Raw genomic sequence first — 12,055 nt, forward strand, 5'->3', positions numbered from 1 at the left:
GGGGAGGAGACTTGTTGGAAAGCCAGAGCGCCTTAGCTTTACCACACCGTTGCAACAAGAAGCTCAGCAAACATTTCAAGAAAGCTGTGTGCAAACATGGCGGGATGATTTGCAGAGGCAGCGCCTGCACGGGGACTACCTCTGGATTAGGGGTGGATTTATAATGAGGACGGTGTCACAACGCCCTACAGAAGTAGGATTTGAGTTTAAGAGTGTGGTGGGAGGAAAACAGCCCATCTCAAATGCTGGATTTGCACAGTTTACAATATGGCTCTGTTCCCACAATAGGTATGCTTCAGCAGTGACTGACAGGCGGCCTTGTGCATTTTTAATAACCACTTGCATGTAGAGCCAGGCACTAAAGACTTCCTTTGTCGGTATCCTAGGAGACGAGGTACATCCACTTCACGGAAGCCGGGAGAGATTATGCGTGGTTAAAGGCGCTCGTCCTAGACAAAGAGATGCCGAAGGGAACCCTGGAGAATTACAGGTAAGTGCGGGGTCACCCGCGGCTCCTTAAGTTACCTGTCGACAATCACAATTGTGTAGCCTCGCATTGCGCCTTTTCTTCTGAACAGTGCAGTCCTCTCTGCAACACAAAGCCCCGAAGACTCAAATTGTGGACAGGTGTTTCATTTCCAAGAATCACTCGCATGCGCATGCACAGGACATCTGGTCTCCAAAGATGAGCCCACCTCCCCCTCTGCACCGAATAGACTGCTTCAGTTTGAAGCCACTAATTGGTGGAGTGCACAGGAGCTTTGTGTGGAGCATGAGTACTCACAAACTTTCTCTCGGGGAGGGGGCCAAATTTACAGTCTGGTTTGTGACCGAGGGCCACACCGGTGGGGGCGGGGTCAGTGGTGGACGGGGCGGGGCTATAGCACAAAAAAAACTGTGACCATGAGGTTCAGCACAGGCCCCTGCAGTGGACGCCTTCGTCCACTGAGCCACCAGACCCGGCATACTCACATCTCTCTCTCTTCCTCTCTCTCTGCCTCTCTCTGCCTCCCCCCTCCATCTGTCTCCCTCCTTCCATCTGTCTCCCTCCTTCCATCTGTCTCCCTCCCTCCCTCCATCTCCCTTCCTCCGTCTCCCTCCCTCCATCTCCCTTCCTCCGTCTCCGTCTCCCTTCCTTTCTCCCTCTCCATCTCCCTCCCTCTCCCTCTACCTCCCTCTACATCTACCTCACTCTCCATCTACCTCCCTCCGTCTCTCTCTTTGTCTCCCTCTCTGTCTCCCTCTCCGTCTCCCTCTCTGTCTCTCTCCCTCCCTCTCTGACTCCCTCTCCGTCTCTCTCCCTCCCTCTCTCCCCCTCCGTCTCCCTCTACATCTCCCTCCCTCTCTCCCTTTCTATCTCCCTCCCTCTCTCCCTCTCCATCTCTCTTTCAGTCTCCCTCCCTCTCTTCCTCTCCACATCCCTCCCTCTCTCCCACCCTCCGTCTCCCTCTCTGTCTCTCTCTCCATCTCCCTCTCCATCTCTCTCCCTCCCTCTGTCTCTCTCCCTCCCTCTCCCCCTCCGTCTTCCTCCCTCTCTCCCTCTACGTCTCCCTCCCTCTCTCCCTCTCCATCTCCCTCTCTGTCTCCCTTCCTCTCTTCCTCTTCATCTCCCTCTGTCTCCCTCCCTCTCTCCCTCTCCGTCTCCCTCTGTCTCTCTGTCTCTGTCTCCCTCTCTCGCTCTCTCTCTCCCCCTCTCCCTCTGTCTCCCTTCGTCTGTCTCCCTCCTTCTGTCTGTCTCCCTCCCTCCCTCTGTCTCCCTCCCTCCATCTCCCTCCCTCTCTGTCTCCCTCCCTCCATCTCCCTCTCCATCTCCCTCTCCCTCCCTTTCTCCCTCTCCATCTCTCGCCCTCTCTCCCTCTCCATCTCTCGCCCTCTCTCCCTCTCCGTCTCCCCTCTCTGTATCCCCCTCTCCCTCTCCCCTTCTCCGTCTCCACCTCTCCGTCTCCCCCTCTCCGTCTCTCTCCCTCCCTTTCTGTCTCCCTCTCCGTCTCTCTCCCTCCCTCTCTCCCCCTCTGTCTCCCTCCCTCCCTCTCTCCCACTCCCTCCCTCTCAGTCTCTCCCTCTCTCTTCCTCTCCCTCCCTCTCTCCCTCTCCGTCTCCCTCCCTCTCTCCCGCTCCCTCCCTCTCTCCCTCTCCGTCTCCCTCTCAGTCTCCCTCTCTCTGTCTCTCCGCCTCTCCGTCTACCTCTCAGTCTCCCTCTCTCTGACTCTCCCCATCTCCGTCTTCCTCTCAGTCTCCTTCTCTCTGTTTCTCTGCCTCTCTGTCTCTGTCTATCTCTGTAGTTGTCTGTGTCTGCCTGTCCCTGTCTCTGTCCCTGTCTCTGCCTGTCCCTGTCTCTGCCTCTATCTGTCTCTGCCGCTATCTGTCCCTGTTTCTGTCTCCCTCTCTGTCCCTGTCTGTCTGTCTCTGCCTCTATCCGTCTGCCCCTGTCCCTGTCTCTGCCTCTATCTGTATCTGTCTTTCTCTGTCCACCTTTCTCTGTCCATCTGTTTCTGCCTTTGTCTGTCTCTGCCTCTGTTTCTATCTGTCTGTCTCTATCTCTCTCTCTCTCTCGGTCTCTGTGCCTCAGGCAGTGCGCACGTACTGTGTCTACAGGTCCCCATCACCAGCCCAGAGACAGCCCCCGCCCCACTCCGCCCTCTCCCTTTGTAATGTAAAAGCAATCTCTCAGTCCCTGCTGCCCTCTGTCACCTCACCCCGCATGTGTGGCAGCCCAGGATGAGACAGCTTCCCCGGCTGACAAACAGCCACACCCGAGTACTTCACAGGTATTTAAAAGACCATCTACTTGCTAATGAGGCTTTGTTGTATTTCGCCTCTTAGCGCCCCTGCATCTCCACTCTATTGCGTGAATCTCCCGGCCCCCACACAGCAGAGTCTCTTGGAGTCCGGCGGTGTTTGCTGATGCTGACACACTTTAAAAACAAAAAACAAAAAACAAAAAACAAAAACCCAGGTACAATGTCTGCATGGTCTGCGGGCTGCCAAGAAAGGCTTGTCTGGCCGCTGGCGGCCCGTGGGCCGTACAATGAGTACCCGTGGTGTAGAGTAACCTATACGTCATAGGGTAATGGTGGGATTCACATGCGCACTGTGAACCTTCACAATATTGCAATAGTTGAAATTTTGCATATTTTATTGTGGAACACTATTTTGCCACTCGATATTGTGATGAAACAGAAAAAGCTGGCTTAGAATGTTACTACAAAATAGAGTATGTATCTTGCTGTCTCTCTTCTTCGGTTTCCATGTCAAGGCTAGTCTAACAGATACCTGCTGTAAGCAACAGCAATCCTAAACCATGACTAGGCAAATGGCATCTTTGCTTTTAACACTGTACCAGATGGTAACCCTAGGTATCAACTGCTGTATTTTTTTGCCACAGACTCCGACCAAGGGATGATTTTGGTGATAAGTTTGATGTGAAAAAGTTTCTGGTGGTCCATCCTGACTTCATGAGATATATCAAAAACAGGTACGTGACTCTAACAACTCCTTCCAAGATGTGCCTGGATCCTTGAACCCGCTGCAATATATGAGCACAAGCACTCATTGTGGTCAGTAAAGTTTACTGTGAACTTGTACTTTTTCTAAAAAAAAATATTCATCGGTGCTATCAGCGTCAGACCAAGGCAAGATGTATGGTAACTACTCTTGGTGTGTATTTGTACAGAGGGCACCACATGTTGTTGAGTAGCTGCTCTGAACCAAGTAATACGAGCAATTATCAGAGGATGGGGGATGTAGTAAATGTGCATTTAAATGCTTGTAGTGCTGTTTACTCCATTTCATTATTAAGGCATTCAATTTTGCCTATAAGTAGGATTCAAGTGTTTGCTAATGTGTACCTTTTATTAATGGACCCTGGTGCCAAAGAAGGAAAGGTACTGACCAAAGAACTGACTCACTGAAGACCAGCTCACCACCTCCCTCAGGAAAACCCCACCACTGACATCCACGGACGCCAATGCTGTTGCTCGCAACCTCAATCTTTGAATCTCCAACTGCGCCAACACACTGCCCACCCCCTTAGGAAACCCTTAGGCAAGCAGCCCTCTAAGAAAGCCAGATGGTTCTCTCCCACCCTCCAAGAGTCCAGGCGAACCTGCAGACAGCTTGAGAATAAATGAAGGAGCAGCAAGATCTTGGCAAACCGCGCAGCCTTCAAAACCGCCATCACAGCACACCACCACTTCATCAGAACAGCAAAGAAAACAGCAGTACAGGAATGCAACAACGCCAATGCACCCAGCAGCAAAGAACTCTTCATCCTGGTCAAAGAATTCACCAAACTCAGCAAGGAGACAGCAGACATTCCCTCCTCTCAAGACCTCTTAGGCCACCTTTATCCACCACACGGTCAAGGAGATCTATGTCAGCTTCACAACCCAAGACCCTGCCACCCCACCTGCAACCACCGCACCCAATGGCTCCAGCTCCTAGCAGATCCTGCCCAACTGGACCACCCTCACCTCTGATGACACCCCCAGGATCATGAAGAGCATCGACTCTGGAGCCTCCTTCGATCCCTGCCCTCACAACATCTTCAACAGATCTGGCACATCCATCACCCCAGAACTCTGCTGCATTATCAACTGCTCCATCTAGTCTGCCACCTTCCCTGAAGACTGAAAACATGTGGCAATCAACCCCCTACTGAAGAAACCCTCTCCCAACCAGACAGACCTTAGGAACTATAGACCCATCTCTCAGCTCCCCTTCTCAGCCAAAGTCATCGAGAAGGCCATCAACTCCCAACTCTTGGAGTTCATCTAAACAAACCACATCCTGGACCTTCTCCCAATCGGGCTCCAGAAGCAACAAACGGCACTGAGTCCACTCTCCTCGCCGTTACAGATGACAGTGGCGAAACTGCAGCCCTCCTCCTCCTGGACCTCTCGCCCGCCTTCGACGCCGTCTCCTACTACACCCTCTGCTTAAGACTCCACAACACTAGCATCTGCAACAAAGCCCTAGAATGGACCCGCTCCTTCTGCACCAGCTGAACACAGAGGGTCAGACTTCCACCGCTCTACTCCGAACCCATGGAGATCAGCTGTGGAGTACCTCAGGGATCCTCCCTGAGCCCCACCCTTTTCAACATCTACATGGTCCAGCCTGCAGCCATCGCCACAAGCCATGGACTCAACATCGTCTCCTACGCAGATGAGATCCAGCTGATTCTCTCCCTCATAGACAACTCTACAGCTTCCAATAGCAACTTCCACAACAGGATGAAGGCAGTTGGCACCTGGATGAAGGATAACTGTCTCATTCTCAACTCAGACAAAACTAATGTCCTCATCCTGGGCTCAATCTCCTCCGCCTGGGATGATTCCAGGTGGCTCGCATCAGTCGGAACCCCCCACCACACCCACGGACCATCTACAAAACCTCAGCATCATCCGAGACTCCTCGCTCTCAATGAACCACCAAATCAACGCCATCCTCCTGCTTCCACATGCTCCTCCTGCTTTCGAAGATCTTCAAAAGGATACCTACCAAGTCCAGGAATATGGTCCTTCATGCGCTCGTCAGCAGAACTCAACTACAGCAATGCACTCTATGCCGGCACCACCCAAAAACTCCTTATGAAACCACAGAACACCCAGAACACTTGCGCCAGACTCATCCTGAACATCCCCCACTGCAGCCACATCACCCGTCACCTGAGAGACCTCCGCTTGCTCCCGATCAACAAAATAATTACCTTAAAGCTCCTTACGCATGCCTACAAAGCCTTCCACAATGCTGGACCTGCATACCTCAACTTCCGACTCTCCTTCTACCCACCTATTAGATGTATCCGCTCTGCCCAACTTGCCCTGGCCACTATCCCACTGATCTACATGACCACGGCTGGAGGAAGGTCCTTCTCTTACCTCGCTGTGAAGACCTGGAACTCCGTGCCTCAATTCAGGAAGGACCTCAAGACCTGGCTCTTTGACTGAACTGCGTACCCTCACCCTCAGCATCTTGAGACCCTAACGGGTGAGTAGTCATGCTTTACAAGAAACCTGATTGATTGATTGATTGAAGCAAAGAACTACCTCCATTACAAACTCCTGGGATCCTTGAACTGGACTGTGGGTTATGTATGAAGCTTTAATCCCTCTGCTCCCGAGCAGCTATGACCTCAATGTTCCACTTTGTACACCTTGAGATCAACTCACCATTAAAGTTATAACCAGGATTAAAATAAAATCTGAATTACTTTAATCAGTTAAGTTTCCTTCTCTGCCATCCTGCTTTCTCTCATCCATACCTCTCAGCACCCTTCAACAGTCATCAACCATAATGCATAGGAAGAGATCCCTCAGAGATTTGCCAGGCTTCAAGCAAGCAGGTTGTGCTGCATAGCTTTTTCAACCTGAACATTTACCATAAAAGTGCCAGGCAGAGAGTAATGCATGCAAAACTCCTGCTCCTTTGGTTAAGCCCTCAATTTGGGTTTTGCTTTGCATCACACAGTGACTAGTAGCTGCTTGTGAGTAAGGTATACCATTAATGAAACACAAAGTCTACTTGCACTTGAATATCAATTGATTTAAAGCTGATTATCTTGAATATTGCCTTCTGATTCCATTCATAAAAAGTATGAAAACTTTGATTCCTATGGTAAATGACAACCAAAGAGAGCACCAGGTGTGAGCCTTGAAAGTCTGAAAGGTGGCTAAGGGAGAAGAAGAAAGGGCTCCTAGCAGGGTATGATGTTGCCCTCTTAGGGATCAGGTGTTACACCACAGCAGGAATTCTCTAAGTAACTTGGATAAAACCCTTGGGCCCGATTCACAAAAATAATCTGAGACAAAATCCTAATTTTACGACTTTCGGTATTCACAAAAGGCATTTAGGAGTAGTAAAGTTAGGATTTTGTCTTAAGTTTGTCTGACGTTTTGGTCTCAAGACAAAATCCTAACTTAAATTAAACTTAAAGTTAAACTTAAGTTAGGATTTTGTCTTAAGTTTTGGTCTTAAGACAAAATCCTAACGTAAATTTAACTTAAGTTTAATTTAAGTTTAACTTAAGTTAGGATTTTGTCCTAAGACCAAAACATAAGACAAACTTAAGACAAAATCCTAACTTTACTATTCCCAAATGCCTGTTGTGAATACCAAAAGTGGTAAAGTTAGGATTTTGTCTCAGATTACTTCTATGAATCGGGCCCCTTGTTTTCGATGATTGACCTTTTAGGCACACGCAGAGTAAGAGAGAGAACCCTCTTGCATAGATTTATCAGCTATCAATGAAGAATGTTTCCACTTTTACAATTGGGTACATGTATGTATGTACGCATATGTAAATGTAATTTCTATAGTTCAAGCCTAGCCAAAAGGCAGCGGAGTGCTGTACATGGTCAAAGTCAAGCGTAAAGTCAGCAAGTACTGCTGTACCCTATGCAACCCACCGGAGGATCTGGCACACCAACAAACCCTCCGGCTCGGACTTCTTAACTGCAGGTCCCTAGTTAGACACGCCCACGAAATAAACCTCCTCGCCCAAAATCTTCTGCTGGATATATTGTTTCTTACAGAAACATGGCTAACGCCGCACAGCGACTTCGATATAGTCAACGCCGTTCCCCCCGGATACCAAATACGTCTCGCAAATAGACCGGTCGGCAGAGGCGGAGGCCTAGCCATCCTATACAAGGACCATCTCACCTGTAGGATTCACCTTGGCAATATCAAAGACTGTGAGAGCTGCGACTTCACCCTACAAATTTCGCCTACAGTCTCCCTTCCCGGACTGTTAGTTTACCGACCGCCAGGTCCACTTGGGGAATTCCCCAGTTCTCTGATGGATCACGTGACACTAAAGGCATCCACTGCCTCCAACTTCCTTCTCCTTGGAGATCTCAATATCCATTTTCTTGACCCCACGGATCACACTGCAGCCAACATATTGACAGACCTCTCCTCAGTTGACCTGCATCTTATGAATACACAAGCTACACACGAAAAAGGCCAGCTTCTGGATCCGATTTTCACGAATCTCAATAACTTTAAAACCGAGACACCCATTTCTTACCCATGGACTGATCACTTTTTGATCCCCATGCACTGGCGTCTCAAATCCACTCCGACGCAAACACCCAAAGCCAGGACCCTTGCGCGCCGCTGGCACAAGCTGGTACCCGAGATATGGGAAGCTAAGCTGAGAGAATCCACCCCCCTCCCCTCTTTGGACCCCAAAACTGCGGATAGAGAATTTAACGACTGGCTTACCCATTCCTTAGACGATCTTATCCCCCAAACCAGCACGCTCAAACATGCCAAGAGGATCAACCCCGCCCCTTGGTATACCCCTGCACTAAATGCCCTACGAAAGGAATGCAAAAAGTCAGAACGGTTATGGAGGAAGGACAAGTCTGCGAATAAAAAAGAATTATTCCAGACAGCCATGAGAACATACAAAATGGCACTCCGCAGAGCCAAAAGCGTCTTCTATGATGAAAAAATAAAAAATTCTTGCTGCTCCGCCAGGGAAACTTTCCTTATTCTTAAAGAGCTCCTTCAGGTCCCTGCCCCCCCTGAGAAACATCTGAGCCCCAAAGAAGCGGAGGACAAATGTATCAACCTAGCTTCATTCTTTGATGAAAAAATCAAAAAGATTCTCGCCTCCCTCCCTGCGACCGCTGCCGCTTTTAATGAAGGAGAAAACGGCATTTTCCCCCCGAACCCCCGGAAACCATCCTCCCCTCACCTGCCTTCATTCGGACCGGTTACCAGGGAGGAAGTAGCCACCACACTTGCATCCATCAAGAGTGGCGCCCCAAGCGACCCGGTGCCTATACGGTTCCTAAAAAAAATCATCCATACCATAGTGCCCCCGCTGACCGCACTGATTAATACCTCCCTATTTCAAGGAGAAGTACCGCCGAGCTGGAAAGCGGCGGTCGTTAAGGGTCTCCTCAAGAAACCTTCCCTAGATCCAGCAGATCTATCTAATTATAGACCCATCTCCCTCCTCCCATGGGCGGGCAAGGTCGCGGAGAAACTGGTCAACAAAAAACTGTCTGAGTTCTTGGAAACCAACCATCTGCTCAAGAGCTCTCAAACCGGCTTCAGACCAGGCCAAGGCACTGACACTGCACTCCTGGCAGCAGTGGAGAAGGCCAGAGACATTCTGGACACGGGAGGATCAGTGGCAGTGATCCTCCTAGACCTCAGTGCGGCTTTCGACACTGTCAGCCACCAGGTCCTTATCCAACGCCTGGGGAATGTCGGAGTGAAGGACAAAGCTCTGGAGTGGCTTGCGTCATTTCTCGGCCAACGTTCCTTCCAAGTCTGGGAAAGTGACAGCTGCTCTCCTACCATCCCTCTCCGGTGTGGCGTGCCCCAGGGCTCGTCACTTAGCCCCACGTTATTTAACGTGTATATGGCCACACTGGAGGAAGTGGTTACTCCATTTGGAGTAACCATCATCAGTTATGCTGATGATACACAGCTGGTGGTAACGCTTTCCCACCCCAAGCAAGACCCCTCGGACCTTCATGGCTGCCTCTCCAAAATTCATCAGTGGATGAATGACTCTGCCCTAAAGCTCAATGGGTCAAAAACGGAGATCCTACTCCTGGGGCACAGAGAGATCTCCCTTCCCCCAAACATCTGGCCTGCCTGCCTCGGTGAACCACCTTCCCCCAAAGCTGAGGTGAAGAGCCTAGGGGTATGGCTGGAGAAAGATCTCACCTTTAGGACACAGGCAAAGAAGACGGCCGGCGTTTGTTTCGGCCTTCTCAGGTCATGCAGGAAAGTCCTCCCCCTGCTACCTTTTAACTCCCGGAAACTGTTGATCCAGGGCCTGATTGTGTCCAGGCTGGACTACAGTAATGCCATTTACTTGGGAGCCCCGGAAGCAACCTTTTACACTCTGCAGAAAATTCAGAACGCTGCGGCCCGGATGCTCACGGGCACCCCAGCCAGAACATCCGCGAAACCCGCCTTGATGAAGCTGCACTGGCTGCCGGTCAGGGAGAGGGTGGTGTTCAAGGCTCTCTGCCTGGCCCACAAAACGCTTCACGAAGAAGGTCCTCCAATCCTCAAAAACTGCATCACCCCCTATAGACCGGCCAGAGCGCTCAGATCGGACCACGAAAACCTCTTAGTGGTACCGAGAGTGAAGAAAGCCCGGGCAGGAGGACGCCGATTCTCGGTGCATACAGCCAAGCAGTGGAATGCGCTGCCTCTGAAACTTAGAACGGAACCCAACCATCTCCGTTTCAGAAAATCACTCAAAACCCTTCTTTTTCCCAAACCCTCCTAATCTCCTGTTCTGTGCCCCCGCCTGACTACTAGGTACAGCGCTGAGATACTCCCGGGTGATTACGCGCTCTATAAAAACCTTAAATAAATAAATAAGTCATACAAGAGTTGTGGACATTTAATTAATTGCGATGTGGCATTCTTTAAAGAGGTTTGTCTTCAACTTTTTTCCAAATTGGAGGAGTGTTGGGGCATTCCTGTTGGATACAGGGATGTTGTTCCAGATCCTGAGTACATAGATGGAAAGGGCTGATGTCTTGTTTTTTCTTTTTTACATTTCTTATTCTGCAGGCAGATTGTGTCCTGGTTGTGGGTGTGCTGAGAACCACCAGAGATGGTGAACTTATCTGCATGGTTAGCAGGGGTGCTGGTAGTGATGGTTTTGTAAATGATTCAGCTGATTTGAAAATGGTGTGGGCTGGCAAGTGGAGCCAATGAATTTCCACCAGGATCAGGGCAGTGCTTAATTTGTAAAATATGAAGTGCAGGTGCTAAAATGTTTGTTGAAGGCCACACCTACTTTTATCTGGCTCCACCCACTCCTTCCACTAGCTCCACCCACATACACTATTAGCTCCACCCACATCTTCAACTGGCACTGCTAATAGGTGTTGTGTTGGACACAGTTGAATGCTTTGCCAGCCACTCCCTCGAGGGCTGGCCCACACAATCACCTACACCCGTCCAACACAGGTGCTACTGATTTGGTGCCCTGCTAATAAAGGAGCACGAGTGCACGTATTCGTGGCCATTACCAGCAACTATGTTTCCGTGTTGGTTTATGTAACAATAGGGACCCTACTCTTGTCATCACATTCGGTATAGTTGGAACTTTACCTTCAGGCAATCTCAGGAATGGGCCGGAGAGGTGCGCTGGCCTCCCTTGAAATGGGGAAACTCACCCAGATAGGAAAAGCAGACCTGTGCCTTGGGTTAAACAAGGCCTCAATGGCACCTTGCAGGCAGCATGTAGTCCAGGCCTGTGTGTTTAATGGTAAGAGTTAAACAACTGCAAGCTATCCCGATTCCCAAGTCTATCCCAGAGATGCTGTGCTGGTAGAGGATTCTTTGTTGAGCTTCCTGCAACAGCTGTGTGTTGTAGCTACTATTAGGTGTAGTGAGGGATAACTTCACATCTATGTTCGGGCGTGAGCACCTGTGGAGACTTATTTAGCACATCAAACTTACACATTTGAAAAATAAACTTCAATGCAATGCCATTCGGGAGTCGGAATCCAATAAAAGCCATAAACATGAGAAGTCCAGCCGAAGGCTTTATTCAGGGCAACCACCAACAGATCCAGCTCACAGCCCCAGCACATCCAAAGTCCCAATGACTCCAGACAATTCATGAGGTCATAGCATTCTACACTTAGCACATGCAAGTGGATTACAATAGAATCTGAGGCCTAAAGTATTATAGATAATTTGGACTAGAGTTTTGTTGCAGGCCACACTAGAGAAATATGTTTTCTATGCAGCAAAATAGTGTACATTTTCACCACAAACTTGTCGTCAGTCCTAAAAATTACAAACATCGCTCAAAGTTGTTGAACAATCACAGACGTGCAAAACCCTCTTTGGGAGCAGAATAGCAGAGTCCTCAGTATTCTTTCTCTCTTACTCGCTTCTATTTTTCTCTCTAACCCCCACACCCCCATCTACCTCTAACTTTGATTCTCTTTACTTTCGCTCTACCTGCTATCCCTCCCTGAACACCCTGTCGTTCAATATATATCTATCCTTTCTCTCCTCACCCATTTCTTGCTCCATCATCTCTCTTTCTTGG

At 49.6% G+C, this 12,055-nt stretch overlaps 1 protein-coding gene across 1 annotated transcript in view; it reads left to right on the forward strand.

Annotated features, from left to right (window-relative positions):
• ST6GALNAC1 (ST6 N-acetylgalactosaminide alpha-2,6-sialyltransferase 1) overlaps window positions 1–12,055 on the forward strand; it is a 419,114-nt gene that overhangs the window by 355,404 nt on the left and 51,655 nt on the right. The window contains exons 6-7 of the mRNA XM_086930683.1: window positions 387–490; window positions 3,386–3,475. Of these exons, the coding sequence (XP_086786809.1) occupies window positions 387–490; window positions 3,386–3,475 (194 nt within the window). The remainder of the gene's footprint in view (window positions 1–386; window positions 491–3,385; window positions 3,476–12,055) is intronic.

Source organism: Lissotriton vulgaris, chromosome 7, assembly GCF_964263255.1.
Source record: "Lissotriton vulgaris chromosome 7, aLisVul1.2, whole genome shotgun sequence".
Classification (NCBI taxonomy): Eukaryota; Metazoa; Chordata; class Amphibia; order Caudata; family Salamandridae; genus Lissotriton; species Lissotriton vulgaris.